This window comes from Tachyglossus aculeatus, chromosome 12 (assembly GCF_015852505.1).
Source record: "Tachyglossus aculeatus isolate mTacAcu1 chromosome 12, mTacAcu1.pri, whole genome shotgun sequence".
Classification (NCBI taxonomy): domain Eukaryota; kingdom Metazoa; phylum Chordata; class Mammalia; order Monotremata; family Tachyglossidae; genus Tachyglossus; species Tachyglossus aculeatus.
In genome coordinates this window covers 33,433,539-33,452,990 of record NC_052077.1, presented here as the reverse complement: position 1 = coordinate 33,452,990, position 19,452 = coordinate 33,433,539, and the positions used below count along the sequence as shown (strand labels likewise).

At 44.2% G+C, this 19,452-nt stretch overlaps 1 protein-coding gene across 5 annotated transcripts in view; it reads right to left on the bottom strand.

The window, feature by feature from the left end:
- Positions 1-19,452, bottom strand: part of PALLD (palladin, cytoskeletal associated protein) — a 454,922-nt gene that overhangs the window by 63,416 nt on the left and 372,054 nt on the right. For all 5 annotated transcript variants that reach the window (XM_038755083.1, XM_038755084.1, XM_038755085.1 and 2 more), the window contains one exon: positions 5,108-5,806. In XM_038755083.1, coding sequence (XP_038611011.1) covers positions 5,108-5,806 — 699 coding nt within the window. The remainder of the gene's footprint in view (positions 1-5,107; positions 5,807-19,452) is intronic.

Genomic DNA, 19,452 nt, shown 5'->3' with positions numbered 1-19,452 from the left:
CAGAAATCACAGGGACAATCTGTTTTGCTAAACGGTGCTGTCATCCTGCAACTTCACACCTGCATCCTCTCTCACCCTCTGTATCACGAGTTCTTTCAGTCTGGGCAAAGGTCTCCTCTCCCACTTTCAAAAGTCCCACTTTGGAATTTCCCTAAGATTCCCTTTGAGCGGCAGGGGAATGGAACAGAGCTAGGGAGTGGAGTGAAAAAGCCTAAAAGACAAATGCGTTAATCAGTCGAACACACTGATGTCAGAGGGTTTTTTTTGTTTTTTTTTTTTAAATGGTATTTGTAAAGCACTTACTATGTACCAGGCACTATGCTAAGCTCTGGGGTAGATAAAAGCTAATCAGGTTGGACAGAGTCCCTGTCCCACGTGGGGCTCACAGTCTTAATCCCTTATTTATAGATGATCATCATCATCATCAATCGTATTTATTGAGCGCTTACTATGTGCAGAGCACTGTACTAAGCGCTTGGGAAGTACAAATTGGCAACATATAGAGACAGTCCCTACCCAACAGTGGGCTCACAGTCTAAAAGGGGGAGACAGAGAACAAAACCAAACATACTAACAAAATAAAATAAATAGAATAGATATGTACAAATAAAATAAATAAATAGAGTAATAAATACGTACAAACATATATACATATATACAGGTGCTGTGGGGAAGGGAAGGAGGTAAGATGGGGGGATGGAGAGGGGGACGAGGGGGAGAGGAAGGAAGGGGCTCAGTCTGGGAAGGCCTCCTGGAGGAGGTGAGCTCTCAGCAGGGCCTTGAAGGGAGGAAGAGAGCTAGCTTGGCGGATGGGCAGAGGGAGGGCATTCCAGGCCCAGGGGATGACGTGGGCCAGGGGTCGATGGCGGGACAGGCGAGAGCGAGGTACGTAATTAAGGCCCTGAGGCCCAGAGAAGTTAAGTGACTTGCTTAAGTCACACAGCAGTCAAGTGGTGGAGCCAGAATTAAAACCCAGGTTCTTCTGATTCTCAGGCCTGTGCTCTATCCATTAGGCCACACTTTCCCTAGGGTTCTTGGGGTGAGCTCTGAGATAGGACAAACAGGAAAGAACTGCAAAACTACCAGCATCCTCAGCACAGAGCAATCCCCACTAGTAATACTTATAATTATGGTATTTGTCAAGCGCTTACTATGTGCCAGGCATGTACTAAGCACTGGGGTGAATACAAGGGAAGCAGCGTGGCTCAGTGAAAAGATCACGGGCTTGGGAGTCAGAGGTCATGGGTTCAAATCCCAGCTCCACCACTCTACCGCTTGTCAGCTGTGTGACTATGGGCAAATCACTTAACTTCTCTGTGCCTCAGTTACCTCATCTTTAAAATGGGGATTAAGACTGTGAGCCCCACGTGGGATAAACTGATCACCCTGTATCCTCCCCAGCACTTAGAACAGTGCTTTGTACATAGTAAGCGCTTAACAAATGCCATCATTATTATTATTATTATTATTACAAGCAAATAGAGTTGGACACAGTCCCTGTCCCCACATGGGGCTCACAGTCTCAATCCCCATTTTACAGATGAGGTAACTGAGGTCCAGAGAAGTGAAGTGACTTGCCCAATGTCACTCAGCAGTCAAGTGGATCAACCGGGATTAGAATCCATGACCTTCTGAATCCCAGACCTGCGCTCTATCCACCATTACGCCATGGTGTTTGTCCTAATGTTTGCTTCTAATGTAAACTCCTTGTGGGCAAGGAAAATGACTTTGCTTCTGTTGTTCTTCCCAAGTGCTCAATAAGCTGTCAATAAATAAATACACTATTACTCCAATAAAATTACTACTCCTGCTGCTGCTGAAAAGTGGGCTCCTCAGAGACAGATCAAAGCTAAGTTTTTCAACAGGAGATGAACCCACTGAATGTGTAGCAGTTACGGCACACTGAACTTGGCACTAGACTTTCTGGGGCCTTGAGCAAAAGCCCTTACCCCTCTACATCCCAGTTTCTTCCTGGGCAAAACTACAACACCTTCTCCACAGCCAGAAAGACCCGGAGGAGGGTGATGAGTTAATGTGTCTAAAAGGGGAGGAACGCACTGGAAACAGAGGGGCTCCGGAGGAATGCAAGCCATTGTTAATAATGGATCTCTAGATGATTCGTGCTCTGACTTGTGATAGCTTTTTTCTGCAACATTTCAGAGCAAAATTGAATTTTGAAAGGGACAATGAGAGGCGTGTCAAACAGGGGTGATGCTCTTCCAGGGTAACAGATGCAGGGAATTGGGAAGGGGGCGTCAAACGTTTGGCCTGGCTGAGGTTACTGAGGCAGGATCTGATTCACCCTAGAAGCTTATTTGCGATCCTATCAACATGCTTACGTGGGGGGCAAAAATGCCCCACTAGTCCTTGGGAGAGTGGATTTCCTCAGTTCCCCGAGTTCCCACTCTCCCTAAATCTTGATTGGCAGGAAGAGCAGGGGGAAAAAGTCAAAGGAAGTAATAAAAATTAGCATCGGCTACAGTGAAAAAAACTTTCCAAGAGTGTAAACGGATTTCTTCTGAAGGCTGAGCTCTCTTCCCTTGATTTTTCCTCCCTTCCTTTCTCCTCACCCCCAACACACTTTGAGAGATCCACTTTGAGAGATTTAACAGGGCAACATTTGTGTCTTGCCACCGGCTTCGTGCCGAACAATATTTTTTCTGCTAGTGACCCCAGCCACACCGGCGAAGAATGTAACTGGCAGAAAAACGCCCTATGTGCAGAAATTTCCTGAAACCATTACAAGTTCATAGGTGCTTGCTGTAGCTCCAAGTTCAAAAGGGACTCATTCCATGGTTACACATTCTGGTTTGTGGTTTAATAACTGACATTTACAGCCTTTGTTCTACATCTCTGATGACGCCTGCTGCAATTGCCGACTTGTACTTCCCAAGCACTTAGTACAGTGCTCTGCACACAGGAAGCGCTCAATAAATATGAGTGAATAAATGACCATCCCTATGTACATGGGAGTTCAACATTTAAGACTCCAGGTGACTTAATTTGTAGAACCCTTAATTTAAGAAGGGAAAACCATTCTCCTGCATGCAAGCGCCTTATGAAATACCATGTGTCCAGCCTACTTTTCAGGATCTAAAGGCTTTTTAAAATTGGTATCTGTTCAGTTCAGTCAGTCAATCGTATTTATTGAGTGCTTACCGTGTGTACAGGACTGTACTAAGTACTAAGCACTTGGGAGATGATGATTCTGTTGGATCATCATAAATGGACACATTCCCTGCCCATAATGAGCTTCCAGTCCAGAGGGGAAGACACACATTAATAGAAAGAAATTACAGATATGCATATAGGTGTTGGGAGGTTGGGAGGGGGGATAAATAAAGGGAGCAAGTCAGGGAGATGGAGTGCAATGACATGGTCCAAGGAATTTTATAAATTGGTTTAGGTTGACTGGCACAATACAGGCTGCCATTCGCTTGCTGGCAGTAGATCTGCATAAAGAAGCAGTGTGGCCCAGTGGAAAGAGCAGGGCCCTAATGTGAGCCTATTGTTGGGTAGGGACTGTCTCTGTTGCCGAATTGCACTTTCCAAGCACTTAGTACAGTGCTCTGCACACAGTATTCATTCATTCATTCATTCAATCGTATTTATTGAGCACTTACTGTGTGCTAAGCGCTTGGGAAGTACAAGTTGGCAACATATAGAGACGGTCCCTACCCAACAGTGGGCTCACAGTCTAGACAGAGGGGAGACAGAAAACAAAACAAAACATATTAACAAAATAAAATAAATAGAATATGCACAAATAAAATTAGTAGAGTACTAAATTCATACAGTAAGCACTCAATAAATACAATTGAATGAATGAATGAATGACTCCTGACTCCAGCTCTGCCACTTGTCGGCTGTGTGAACCTTGAGCAAGCCATATAAATTCTCTGGGCCTCAGTTGCCTCATCTGTAAAATGGGTTCAACACCTATTCTGCCTTCTGCTTAGACTGTAAGCCTCATGCGGGATGGGGACTGGTTCCCATCTGGTTGTGTTGTATCTATCCCAGCATTTAGTAAAGTGCTTGGCTCATAATAGGCATTTTACAAATTCTACAATTACGATTGCTACGATCAAAAACCTCCTCCAATTCATGAGATGTAAATGAGAGAGGCAGAAATAAAGTTCTTAATTTAATGACAGGTTCCAAGGGGACCATAAATTTAAGTATTCAAGTGCAGCCCTTGAAAGGAGGCACCTTAAGGCACCGCTGGCTGGTCAGTGGTTTCGAATACTTCAGCGCAGAAGTGCCTTCACTGACTCTTCGGTACTTGGAGTAACCAAATAAGTAGAACAGGGCAGCAGAAGAGACAAGAAGAGCTCACCTCCTCCAGGAGGCCTTCCCAGACTGAGCCCCTTTTTTCCTCCCCTCCTCCCCATCCCCCCCGCCCTACCTCCTTCCCCTCCCCACAGCACCTGTATAGATATTTGGACAGATTTATTACTCTATTTATTTTACTTGTACATATTTACTATTTTATTTATTTTGTTGATGATGTGCATCTAGCTTTATTTCTATTTATTCTGATGACTTGACACCTGTCCACATGTTTTGTTTTGTTGTCTGTCTTCCCCTTCTAGACTGAGCCCATTGTAGGGTAGGGACCGTCTCTATATGTTGCCAACTTGTACATCCCAAACGCTTAGTACAGTGCTCTCCATGCAGTAAGCGCTCAATAAATACGATTGAATGAATGAATGAACTGAAGCACAAAACTCAGAGACCGGGGCTGAAGAGTAGCAAACCCAGCCCTGCTGTGATTCCCTAGGTCACACTCTTTGGGTTTTCACCCTAGCTTCGTTGGCTATAAAATGGTATTTTAGTTTCATTCAAGGTGGAATCCTGGACTGTGCTAGCATTTTGGCCTTGAAATATTGGCAACTGAATTGTGATGGGGACCACCAAGAAGGGGACTAAGCAGTGATGGGAAAGTGCTGCGGAGGGGGTAATTCTTCACTTGGAGAAAGTCATGCGCAATGAAGATGTTAGAAGAGCTGACAATCAGACAGATCTACGTGTGCGTGCGTGTATGAGCTGATGCATGCAGTTTTTAACCAAATGCACCCGGAAAACAAACAGAAAGCATTCTACTTACGCGGGGGTAACCCCTTTCGGCAGTCCTAAAGCGTTCACCGCGACGGGGGCTGGCTGGGAGGGCAACATGGAGCTGAGGAAGGCTGCTGGCGTCTGGTTGCCGTTCCCGAATCGAGCTGCTGGCAAGGGGCCGTAGGAAGGCGAGGGCGCTGAGACTGGGAGTGGTGGTGGAGGAGGGGGAGGGAGGGGGAAGGAGTCACACGCGGGAAAGGTCGTGGTTGGACTGAAGGCCGGCGGGGGAGGCGGAGGCGGGGAAGGGGAAGATGGAGACCACGGGTACTCCCCTTCAGAAGGAAAGGGCTGGGCGAAAGGGGGCACGGGCACCCGCCCAAACTGCTTCTGGGGGGCAGTGGGCGACATGGGAGACGGCAGACTGGAAGTGGAGGAGCTGGAGGAAGGAGTCACGTAGCCCGAGGCAGGGCTGATGTTCTGGGCGGCGATGAACTGTTTGGGCCGGGCATAGTTGAAGGAGCTGGAAGACTGCATGGCGGGGGCAGAGTGGGAGCTGAGAACGCTCATTTGCTCTGGGGAGGAGATGGAATGGCTAGCCTCGAGCTCCTGGAAAGAAGGGGGAGGCGGGAAAGGAGGGGAGGAGGGCGGAGGGGGCCGTTGGATGCCGCCGGAGGGCGGCTGGTGCCACTGGATGCCCTCTTGTTCCAGTCTAATTTGGTTCTGCAACTGCTTTATTTTCAAAGGGTCCCTGTGGGCAGAGAGAGAGAGAGAAAAACATACCATCAGAAGGGAAAAATGGTTGCAACTCAAGAGAAAAAGACAAAAACAGAGGATCAGACGGGGTGAAAATATTAGCAGCTCTCCTTGAAGGCCAGGAGCTTAACTTACACGACCTACAGATGCCAGCCTTAGGGCTCACGAAATGGCTATCGCAGTCGGGATCCTGAAAAAGGACACCCCAGCCAACTTCGGAATGGGTCAGAGAGAACTGGATGACTGGAGAGCTGCTTGAAGCTTTACCTAAGTCGATCCAAAACTCGGCCTGGAAATGGGAGACGGAATTTTTGCCAGACCTCCAGGAGACATATTTCACTTTGACAGGGCTAGAAATATTGTGAGAAAAACCTCCGCCGTGAACTCTCAGTACTGCTGCTGCCAGCCACACACCAAAATAAAGGGCAGAGAAACCTCCAGAGACCAAAAAACAAGGGTCGCTCCTTGGGCTCAGGGTTGTCTAGGCCTACTCTTTTGTATGGTACATTCCTAAGCACATAGTACAGTGCTCGATACGCAGCAAGCACTCAATAAATACCACTGATTGATTGATTTACTTTGATCTGGAGGTCATGCCCTTGGAAGATACACAAAGAAGCGGCATGACCTCGTGGAAATCCTGGCTCTGCCATCTGTCTGCTGCGTGACCTTGGGCAGGTCACTTGATTTCTCTGTGCCTCAGTTACCTCATCCGTAAAATGGGGATTAAGGCTGTGAGACCCATGAACTGCATCCGACCTGATTAGCTGGTGTCTAACCAGCATTTAGTACAGTGCCTGGCATATTGTAAGAACTTAAATGCTATAAAAATAAATGAGTAAATGAAGATGACTCGATCATGCCAATGATCCAGTCAACAATCCTAGTCTTTCTCTTCGGATAGCAAAAGGCCCTAAAATTGAATAAAATTGAATAAATTGAATAAAATTCAATTTTCATATTAAATTCAGTAATGATTCATTGTGCCTACTGCCCCTTGTTAATAATCAATGCTTGCCTTGGTCCTGTGCCTTCTTTCCTGGTATATCTAAATTCACAGAAGTACAAATGGCAGCTTGTTGTACTTGCGGCATATGCATTAGAGCTGTGAATTTCAAATAACTGAAAATTTATTTTAGCAGTATGATCGAGAGGTGATAGTCTTAGAATGAGCCATTGATCATCTATATAGGGATTATTCATTCATTCAATCATATTTATTGAGCGCTTACTGTTTGTAGAGCACTGTGCTAAGCGCTTGGGAAGTACAAGTCGGCAACATATAGAGATGATCCCTACCCAACAACGGGCTCACAATCTGCGGGAATGGCAAATATTTCCTCAAGGTAACCTATAAGAAAGTTCTTTCATTTGGAACGCCACTTAAAATTATGATTCTATACTATGTCAAGGCGTACTCTTAGCCTACCCTGTTTCACTTGAACAGATTTTCCTTTGAGTCATTATTTTGCCAACAATTGAAATACATTGATCACATGTGACTGTCAACAGAAAGTTGACGGAAGATGGCACGGTTATTAAGCAGCCTAAAAACAGGAGATGAACAGCAACCATTGTTGGAAGATCAAGACTAGTTTAGTCCTACGGCTTTCCTAACCAGCAATTCAAAACAGAAGCATTTGCTTCCTCAATTCCATTTAACCCTTTTGGCGCCCAAGTTTTCAAGAATCCAAGGAAAAACTTGGGGCTGTCTGCAAAAAAGTTACAAAAGGCTTAAACAATTAAGGATGGATGGAAATACTAGCAAGACATCAAGTTCAGACAACAACTCTGGCCTCCAGAGCTCATCATCTAAAATCATTTAGTCCCTTAAATAGAATGCTGCTGTGTTTCTGACTTTTCTTTCGAGGCTCTGTAAACCCTGAGCCGAGGATAGTTTTAAAATTTCCTTGTTGTAAAAGTGCAAATAGAGGCCAATTCTATATCCTCAATGAGCCCGACATCAAAGAGCCCGTGGGTCCTGGGCTTGTGTGGTCTTCATCCTAAAGTTCAGCTGAATTACTTCTTTATAAACAGTCATGCCACAGCTGGGAATCCCCTGTTTCCTTGACCAGATGTCCGTGTGGTTTCTGTATATTGCACAGCATGTGTTTTATCAGTGTTACTGCATAATAAACTTGTGGCCCTGTCAAAAAATGGGAGAGGGAGGGAGGCAGGAGTGGTGAGAGAGCATTTGGGGTAGGAGAGGCAGGAGGAGGAAACTGATGCTAACTGTCTCCCCCTGGTTCCGCAGATCTCTCCATCACCACCTCGGTAAAGCTCTCTTCCCGAGAAGCAGCGTGGCTCAGTGGAAGAAAGGGCATGGGCTTGTGAGTCAGACGTCATGGGCTCTAATCCTGGCTCTGCCGCTTGTCTGCTGTGTGACTTTGGGCAAGTCACTTAACTTCTCTGGGCCTCAGTTACCTCATCTGGAAAATGGGGATTAAGACTGTGAGCCCCATGTGGGACAACCTGATTACCTTGTATCCTCAACAGTGCTTGGCACATAGTAAGCGCTTAACAAAAGCCATCATTATTATTATTCCCAGCCTTTGTGAGAAAAGTCAATAGTTAGAGCTTCTGAAGCCTGCTTAAACCTTTCTGATATGTGTAACCTTTGTTGTGTTTATGTAAAATGTATGTTTCAGAGCCTGCTTGGGCTCTTTTTTTTTAATGGTACTTGTTCAGCACTTATGCATGTGTCAAGCACTGTTCTGCACTGTTCTCTCACCACTCCTGCCTCCCCCCTCCCCATTTTTTGACAGGGCCACAAGTTTATTATGCAGTAATACTGATAAAACACATGCTGTGCAATTTACTTAAAGTGCTGAGGTAGATACTAGTAAATCTGGCTCAATATAATCCATGTCCCACATGGGACTCTCAGTCTAAATATGTAGGAGAATAAGTATTGAATCCCCATTTTGCAGTTGAGGATTGAGATCCAGAGAAGTGAAGTGACTTGCCCAAGATCTCACAGAAGGCCAAGTGACAGAGCTGGGATTAGAACCTAGGTCCTCTGGTCCCCGGGCCTGTGTTTTATCCGCTAGGCCACGCTGCTTCCCATTTCATTTATAACAATAATCAATCAATTGTATTTATTGAGCGCTTACTGTGTGCAGAGCACTGTACTAAGCACTTGGGAAGTACAAGTTGGCAACAATACTAATAATAATGGCATTTATTAAGCGCTTACTATGTGCAAAGCACTGTTCTAAGTGCTGGGGAGGTTAAGGTGATCAGGTTGTCCTACAAGGGGCTCACAGTCTTAATCCCCATTTTACAGATGAGGGAACTGAGGCACAGAGAAGTTAAGTGACTTGCCCAAAGTCACCCAGCTGACAAGTGGCGGAGCCGGGATTTGAACCCATGACCCAAGCCCGTGCTCTTTCCAAAAAACACTCAACTGCCCCACAAAACCCAGATACCCAACTCGGCTTCCAGTTCTCCTTTCTGTTATCTATGCCTTCTCCTGTATCTTGGCACAGGGATCATTTTGGTGTCACCCCTCTAAGGACACTCGCCTAGATCGGGCTGGACTGGGATCTGGCCTAGTGGAAAGACCACAGGCCTGGGAGTCAGAAGGCTTGGGTTCTGACCCTGGCTTTGCCACTAACCTGCTCTATGACCTTAGACAAGTCACTTAACTTGTCTAGGCCTCAGTTTCCTCATCTGTAAAATGAGGTGGGATACCTATCCTCCCTCCTGCATAATAATAATATTTGTTAAGTGCTTACTATGTGTCAAGAACTGTTCTAAGTGCTGGCAATGTGAGGCCCACGTGGGTCAGGCTATACCTGACCTGTTATTGCATGACTATACACAGTGCATTATTTTGAGTTGGCAGCTGCTTCGTACATTGCCTGAAGCTGTTTGCGACTCAGCCTCCTCAGCTCAGAGCCTGCTCATAGCTAGGCCAGGCACACTACACTACTAATTTTCACTTGCCCACATCCCAGTTCCCATTGTTTGGGGCTGGGGGCCAAGGAGTCTTTAATAAATCATTTTTTCTGCCCACCATGCTTATGGTCATTCCACTTTAGTTCCCACACCAGCAGCTTTGGTAGGGAAGGCTGATGGCTGGCATTCTCTGCCCAAGTCCTGACAAGCAGGAATCCTTGAAGGATGACACGCTGACTGCTTCTGCCCATTCATTCATTCATTCAATCGTATTTATTGAGCACTTACTGTATGCAGAGCACTGTACTAAGCGCTTGGGAAGTACAAGTTGCCCAGATTCTGCCCTGGTGATAGTTACTCTGGAGATCACCCTCAGGCTACTTTTACCAGTCTGTGGCAACTGGATAATGACTCACTTCCATCCTTCTCAGGGAATTGACCTTGGGCAAGTCACCTAACTTCTCTGTGCCTCAGTTATCTCACCTGCAGAAATGGAAATTAAGATGGTGAGCCCTGTGTGAGGCGTGGACTGTGTCCAAACTGATTAGCTTGTATCTACCCCAGCATTTGGTACAGTGCTTGGCATGCAGTAAATGCTTTAAAAAAACCATTAAAAAATTAAATACATTACCCACTGAACTCTGTCCAGTTTGGAACCATCCCTGTTACATCCATTTCTGCTTTAGTTGCCCAATACTTTGTAACAGCAAATGGCAATAAAGTAGTTGAGACCTCAAATTAAATTCGTAACAAACAAAAACAAAAAAAAATACCACCAGACACTAGTTCTGCAATTTTCCATACTTGGGTTCCAGCCCAAATGATAACTTGGTTTATTAGATCTGAGCTAAATGGATTTGGCTACATGAGTTCTGACAAGGTGAAAAATACAGTCTCCAGCCCCTAAGCCCCAATTCCAAACAGAGCCCTAAATCCTTTTGTCTGTTCTTGTTCCCAAACAGGCTTCAAACTACAGGCCAATCTCTACTGATGAAAAATAGTTAAATCAGATTGGGAGACGCAGGCTACAGTTGCAAATATTTAAGAGGTGGGGAGAGGGAAGTCACTACTGCTTTTTGGTCCTGTTATAATTTAGCACTTTATTAACCACTTTTAAGTAAATCCTTTCTCTAGAGTGGACTCAGATTCAGTACAGCAAGATTCTTGGATTTCCTTCCCCTTTCCTTTCTTCTGACAAAGAAAGAATAAAAGTTAAAAGCCAGTATAACCCCATGACAATGCTGTGTTGTGAATGAAGAGAGAGGTAGATTCCTAAAACAATACCGAACTCTGCCTTGCTGCAAACTCATTTGGTTTCAGGTTTGAGTACCATAAATGGTGACATTCAACAGCATTGTTTTAGCAAGGATAAAATGAATATTCTATTTTTAATTCAACTACTTCCTGAAGTTCTATCACAAGAACTCAGATGTTCCTTGGTTTAGAAACTGAAAAATTTCACGTTCTCTTCATTATTTTGAGGCGGAGCTATAAGCCCTACTAGGGTGCTCTGGAGACTCAGCTGAAATAATCTTTGCTGGGGATTTGAATATACGGTTCTCCACATGACTGAGCAACTTTTGAGAGAAGGAGCATGGCCTAGTGGATAGAGAATGGGCCTGGGGGTTAGAAGGACCTGGGTTCTAATCCTGGCTCTGCCACTTGTCTGCTGTGTGACCTTTGGTAAATCAGGATTAGGACTGTGACCCCAAACGGGACTGTGTCCGACTCGATTAACTTGTATCTACTCCAGCGCTTAGTACAGTGCCTGGCACATAGTAAAGTGCTTAACGAATACAATCAAAAAACACCCAACTTTCCTTAAGACAGGGGATTTCTCAGATGGACCAAAAGCTTCTCTGATTTTTTTTTAAATGGTATCTGTTGAGCACTTACTGTGCCAGACACTATAGATACAAGCACTGCAGAAGATATAAGAATCAGGTTGCACATGGGGGCTTACAGTCCCCATTTCACAAGAAGCTGAGCTGAATGACTTACCCACTGTCACACTGCAGACAAATGGTAGAGTCAGGATTAGAACCCAGATCCTGACTCTCAGGCCTACGCTCTTTCCACTAGGACAAACTGCTTCTCAAATGGTGAGAAAAGCACCTTTTGAATTGCTAATACAGTTTAACTTCTGGGTTCACTCAAATACTTGGTCTCCCTTGGGACTTTTCTCCCTGTTGCCTTGCAAAGAAACCTAGAATTCATCTCCAGCTGTGGTGCTCGTTCTGGGCAGGGAATGTGTTATATTATTATACCTTACACTCCCAAGCGCTTAGTACAGAGCTCTGCATGCAGTATGTGCTCAATAAATAAGATTGATTGATGAAGATGAATCCAGTTAAGAGTGGGGGTCCATGGCTGGGCCCTCAGTTGTCTGCACTAGTAATAATGGCATTTAAGTGCTCGCACTGGGGAGGTTACAAGTGATCAGGTTGTCCCATGGGGGGCTCAGTCTTCATCCCCATTTTACAGATGAGGTAACTGAGGCACAGAGAAGTTAAGTGACTTGCCCAAAGTCACACAGCTGACAGTATTTGAACCCATGACCTCTGACTCCAAAGCCCGGGCTCTTTCCACTGAGCTACGCTGAGCCACTACCGAGCAACTGTCTAAACTGGCAACACTGGGCAATTCTGCAGGGCCAACGTCCTGCCTTAAGGTGGAAATTTGGAATAATGACATTATTTTTGACCTCCAAATAGGAAGGGCCAAATAGGAGAGCTCTACGGGGCCACAGAGTTAAAACAATAAGTGATTCTCTCTGCTACAATTGGACTGTCTCCTGAAGAAATCTGGCCACTACCTGGAGATTTTTCCATTTCTACTATAATGATTGCTTTGACTAAAATTTGACTAATGGCAATGGTGCTTAAGCACTTACTATGTGCAAAGCACTGTACTGGACCGTTGTGGGAGGATACACAGATGAGAATTAGACAGGGTTCCTGGCCTAAGGGGCTAACAATCTAGGGAATTAGGGAACAATCTGCTGAATCTCTTTGCATGGAATCCCACTGGAAGGAGCCCTGGCCTGGGAATCAGAGTACCTGGGTTCTAATTCCAGCTTTGCTACCTGCCTGGTATTCAGCCCTGGGCATGTGATTTCTCTAGGCCTCTGTTTCCTTATACAATGGGGATTCAAAATCTGTTCTCCCTGTCAGACTTGAAAGCCGTGTCCAATCGGAGTATCTTGTACCTGGTATATCACACAGCACTTAGCACAGTGCATGGCACATAGTAAACGCTTAACAAATACCATCATTATTATTATTATTTGGGCTGGGTGTGTTGTGTTCAAACAGATGAGCATGTACAGTGTGAGTTTTCACTAGAACATAACGCCCAGAAAGAAAGAAGTAATGTCTCACCACAGAGTGCTGAGAAAAAAGTGTTCTTGTCTGGTCAACAAAAGAAAATCTCTTCCCTCCCCTCCACCCCCGGATCTTCTCCCATTCAGACAAGTTGATGGCTCACCAAGCTGCATTTACTGAATTGCTAAAATTTCCTCAAACGGGATGGAGAGGTTCAGTTAGGCGGTGCATAAATATTTATTTCTGGCACACCTGGACGGGAGAGTTCTGTTTTAAATAGCTGCTGCCAAATGGACTGCAGAAAGCCCACTCCATTTATCACCCACTTCTGTGTCTTCTATGGAATGCGGCTGTGCAACTCTTTGACCTTACAAACGGAAGCACACGAACCCCAAGGGAAATCGGGAAGTATTATCTGGCCACCAGCGATTCTGAAAGGGAAGGGAAATGGACGAGCCCAAGTCTGGAAGAAACGGTGGCGCTGAGCCTGGTTTGATGCACAAGTCCAATTGAGAAGCAACGTGGCCTAGTGGAAAGAGCACAGGCTTGGGAGTTAGAAGACTTGGGTTCTAATCCACTTGTCTGCTGTGTGACCTGGGGCAAGTCACTTCACTTCTCTATGCCTCAGTTACTTCATCTGTAAAATGGGGATTAAGATTGTGACCACAATGTGGGACATGGATTGCATCCATATCTTACTCCACCTCAGTGCTTAGGTACAGTGCCTGGCACATAGTAAATGCTCAACAAGTACAATAATAATAATAGATATAATATATACAATTACATATATAGTATATATTAATATAAGTAATATAATATATTATAATATAATACAATAGATACAAATATAATAATAATAGTACTGCCTGGCATAGAGTAAGCACTTAAATACCATAAAAGAAAATGCCATTTTTAAAAAATCACTGTTACATCTTTTGTGAGACCAGTGAGAGTTGGATGACCCATGTGGGATTGCCCAACCTGATTATTTATCTTGTACCTACCTCAGTACTTAGTACAGTGCTTGGTACAGAGGAAGTGCTTAACAAATACCACAGCTATTACAGGGGTTATAATGAACTGTGGGAACTCCTATGGTCTTGGTGTTTGGGCAACATTTTTGAACCCATTTCAGTAATAGCACATGGGCAAATCTGGAGCTTGAAGATAATTTCAGATTTTTTTTTCTTTTTCTTCTCATCATGTTATAAAAGGAGTGACTAAATCTGATTTTATGTCAGTCAACCTTTGGGCTTCTCATGGCATTCATTTCCACCCAAGAGATAATCAATCCAACAATGGCATCTATTGAGCACTTACTACGTGCAAAGGACTGTACTAAGTGCTTGGGAGAGTACAATACAACAGATTTAGTTAACAGGTTCCCTGCCCATAATAAGATTTCTGGGGTATTTCATATATATATTTATGCTGCAATTCCCAAGTGAATAAAGTTCCCTTCCTTCAACACCAACAAAACCAGTCTCAGAATGCTCAAGCCTTGACCCACTCATGGGACACACATCCCCAAACACCAGGGCAATCAGTGGTATTTATTGAGTATTTACTGACTGCAGAGCACTGTACTAAGTGCTTGTGAGAGTACAATGTAATAAAGGTAGTAGACATGTTCCCTGCCTATAAAGCGCTTACAGTCTAGAGGAGCTTACGGTCTAGAGGACATGTCTTTAAAAATAAATATTTTAAATTTATTTTAAAGTATTAAATATTTAAATTTAAATATTTTGCATTTCTGACACCAATGCACAGCAGAAATGAGAGGGGACTGATTCAGTTCCAAAACAAGGGAGGTGGGAATTTCATGTAAAAGCTGGATGCAGCTATAGAACAGCAATAATAGCCAAACTGTTCTGATATCAGAACCAACCAGGCTTTAACTGCAGATACCTTTTCCTCACTGTATCATCACAAAGAGCCAGGTAGCCTCCAGGCCTCTGTGTTATCTTCTTTACGGGTGTACGTTAACTCAGACAGGTAAATAACATGTTGCCAAAAGGGAATCCAAATCTAAGTTTCAGTTACAGAAACAGGAATCAGAGGCACCAATACTAGGGGAGGAAAAGGGTGGAGAATGAAGGGAGTAAACTGCATCTCCTCCTCCCCAACCCTGGAACTGGGATTCTAGGCATGAAGTGAATTGCTTCTCTTCCGCGGCTTTACCGGTAGAGCAGGGAGCCATGACCTGTAGACTGTAAGCTCACTGTGGGCAGAGAATGTGCCTGTTTCTTGTTATACTGTTAGTACAGTGCTCTGCACATGGTAAGCACTCAATAAATATGATTGAATGAATGAATAGCAACTCTCCTCAGCTCCTTGGGGCTGCAGGGGACCAGTGGGGAGCTGGAGGTACCAAGATGGTGGCTTACTTGTCAGATTCATTCATTCATTCAATCGTATTTATTGAGCGCTTACTGTGTGCAGAGCACTGTACTAAGCGCTTGGGAAGTACAAGTCAGATGGCCCCTTCCCAGCAGGTCCTGGGAGAATCAGAGTCCCAGACCTGGTGTTTTGGCAGGGATATAGTTCAGAGCTACCATGACCCCAGAGCTAGAGAAAGACCATCCCGCAGTGGTTATTCTGGCACATTCCAATCAAACTTGGAATGGATTGGCACATTCCAATCACACTACCCCTTGGGAAAGTCAGCTTACCCGTCTCTCGCATTGGTGGAGGGTGCTCCCTAGCCCAAGACCGACTCCCTGGACCATGGGATCGGGTGGAGAATTACACCACTACCTTTCCTCCCAGCCCAGAGATACAGGTGGTTGGGAGGGTGATGGGGTTTGTAAAGCGTGTTTGCAAGTGAATTCATTCAATCGTATTTATTGAGCGCTTACTGTGAGTACAGCACTGTACTAAGCACTTGGGAAGTACAAGTTGGCAACATCTAGAGACGGTCCCTACCCAACAGCGGGCTCTCTGAAGGTCGGGGAAGGAAGTGGGTTTTTCTTTTTTTCAAAAGAATTTCTACAGCTACGCGGGCTGTTCCAAATTTCGCACTACAGGCATAAGTGACCTCATTCAACATCAGTCTGATTCTTAGTAAGCTGCTGGAGGAACTGTCATTGTGCTTCTTCAGTCCAGATAAATCAAAACTAGCTAAATGCAAGCTGGCAATCCTAACATCCCTACATAACCCTTGTTAAGTGCTTACTACGTGCAAGGCACTGTTCTAAGCGCTGGGGAGGTTACAAGGTGATCAGGTTGTCCCACGTGGGGCTCACAATGTTAATCCCCATTTTACAGATGAGGTAACTGAGGCACAGAGAAGTTAAGTGAGTTGCCCAAAGTCACACAGCTGACAGTTGGCAGAGCGAGGATTAGAACCTATGACCTCTGACTCCAAAGCCCGTGCTCTTTCCACTGGACCATGCTGCTTCTCCGCTGCTTCTTAGATTACTATAGCCCCACTCATTTTTGTGGTGAATCTATTTAGACTATTATCCCCCTGGGCTGGGTCTGTCTATATCCTTGCTTTTGTAGGGATACTGGATGGCAGCTCCTAATTACGCAGGTGGATGTTAACCATCATCCTGTTTTTCCAAGTATCCCTTGTTGCTACTGACAACATATGAGGCTGGTAGACCACTGGCCAGAAGAAGGATGATACTGACTCTCAGCACCAAACACAGGTATCCAAAAGGAACAATCACTTAATGCAAATGACCACCTGCCAGTGACTTTCAGGAAACAAAGGAAATGGGGAAACAGATGGCAACCAAGCAGTGTGGTCTACTGGATAGAGTACGGGACTGGGAGTAAGATGGACTTAGGTTCTAATCACTGCTCTGCCACTTGCCTGCTGTGTGACCTTGGACAAGTCACTTAATTTATTTATGCCTCAGTTACCTTATCTGTAGAATGGGGATTAAGGCTGCGAGCTCCTCACATGGAACATGGACTGTGTATCTGCCCCAGCACTTATGTAGAGTGTCTGGTACATAGTAAGCGCTTAACAAAGACTATTAAAAAAGAAAACTAAACAACAAGCGGGCATCCAAAGGGTAAATGCTTCAAAAACTGATTAGTCAATTGGAACACTGTGTCGGATTGGGTAGAGAAGGGGAGGTGTAGTAATGCTCTACAGAGATGTAAACAAATGGATGAATTACCTAAATTAGAAATGGCGATGGCATAAACACATGTCGGCACTTAGTACAGTGCTTAGCACGTGTTAGGCGCTTTACAAAGAAAAAAATAATTTTTCTATAATGAATGATGGCGGGTATTTCCCTTTTGGAGGCTCCTCTATCATGTCTGCCTACCCACTGGGCCCTGGGGTACATGCTCCAAAGCCAAATCACATAGAGACCATTTCACAAATCACCACACAGGAGGGATGAAAAGAAAATGGGATTTGGTCAAAAAAACACCCAGGATGGGTGCCTATCTAGAGAGATAATATCATTTTCGATTTGAACAAGAGTTGTCATCAGCTCAGTCTCTTTAGAGTGGAAGCGCATTTTTGCCTTGTTGCATAAAGCCAAATTCTCTCTAGAGACATTCTGTGACCTGCAAGAGAAAGCATTTCTGCCCATTTCATAATCAAATCTCTGGGCCCAATTTTCTGAAGGTCACCACTGGAGCATGGGAAATAAGGTATTGAGAGAGGGTATAGCAATATTACTTTTAAGAGGTGACCCATTCCTTATCTATAAAATCACTCTTCTGGCTCCAGACTGAAAGTCCTTCCAGAGGCAAAATCCCTTTGGAATAAATGGCATCTTGGCTGTGCAAACGATGCAAGGCGAGATCCAACCATCTGCAGCAAGGCCAAGAGCCATGGACTTGTATGTTGGGGTGTATTTACGCAATGAGGAATTGGCAGTGCTAAAAAGGACAGGACAACTGTCTCCCCCTGCCTTGATAACGTCTGCAGTCCACAACAGACTTGATGGATTGGACCAAAATGAACCACGGACATTCTGGTCCCAAATTCTTCTCGTTTTTCGGCAGGGTTGACAGGCCAGTTTCTGAAGGCAAATCCTCCTGGAGGCAAATGCCTGGGCTAATTTTCATTTGTGTTGCTGAGGGAGACTCATAAAAACAGCAGGAAGGCATTAGCTGCAGATTCTTGCATAAGCTAGGTTAATTTTGTGAAAATTCAAAGAATTAATGTGGATACTTGGACACTGAAAATATTTGGAATTAATTCCTAACATAGCACAACTTTCCAATTCTGCCACATGTGTTTTCTGTAGAGTAAATTCCAACAGTTTAAGCAGGAATGGATACTGATCCATCAGGACTCAGCAAATACACTCTCCTGTCAATATTGAATGAAAAATCTAAGTTGGCTAGCAGCTGCTAGCTTTGTCCTGTGTGTAATTAGCAAACACAGCAGACTGAGGGAATGGAATTGAGAAAGGACAACAGATAGACAAAAACAACATCAAAGGGAGCAGTAACATTCTCCCACATTTCTTTGAAAATATGTAAGGGTTAGTTTCATATTCTGAATAAAACACATTCAATTTTAACAAAATACTTCCATTCTACCAAGCCTAAATGATAGCTTTCTCTTCACTTTTCCCTTAAATTTCTCAAATTCTTTTTCGAACCAGGAAGATCTAATCTATAAAAATGAGGGCTCCGGGAGTCTACAAGTGTCTCAACCAGAGCTTTTTTAAGGCTACAATGCAGACACTGCACAAATGTCATTAGACCAAATGAATGTAAACCAAGGGGAGATTGAGCATAGCAGAATCCTTCCCATAATATCATACTGACATCAAATCTTGCAAGCCCATGAAAAATTGACTTGAATATACAGATCTAAAGTCTATCCAGTGGAAACTCGATAATTCAAGAAGGTATCTTATGGATGGGGATATTGATCATGAACAAAAATCTCTCTCCTGAGGGGCAAAAAGTCCTCTCTAAAGTTATATGTGACTTAACTGTATCTCAATCAGGAGTAGCCGAATGAAGTCCCTTCCACTTCTGATTGCGTCTGCCAACTCTGTTGTATTGTACCTTCCCAAGTGCTTAGTACAGTACTCTGCACACAATACACACTCAATAAATACCATTAGCTGTGCAGAAGTTATGGTCTCTCCATCGTCAGCTAAAATTTGGGAATCTTCTATGAATTTTAAAGAGAGATTTAATTTATAAGAATGATTGAAAACCCTAATGGAGAGAAGAAATCAGAAGTCAGCAGAGGTCATCATTAATAGTATTTATTGAGTGCTTACTACGTGCAAAGCATTTGGAAGAGTATGCTACAGAGTAAGCGGACAAGTTCCCTGCCCACAATGAGCTTGCTATAACAATACTTCAGGAAAAGTCATGGAGAAGATTATTCAACCTAAATTGGTTGAGTTCTTTGTAAGAGTTGGAAAAACTACCATAATCAGCAGAATGAGCTTCTACTTCCAGTGTCTCTTATAGA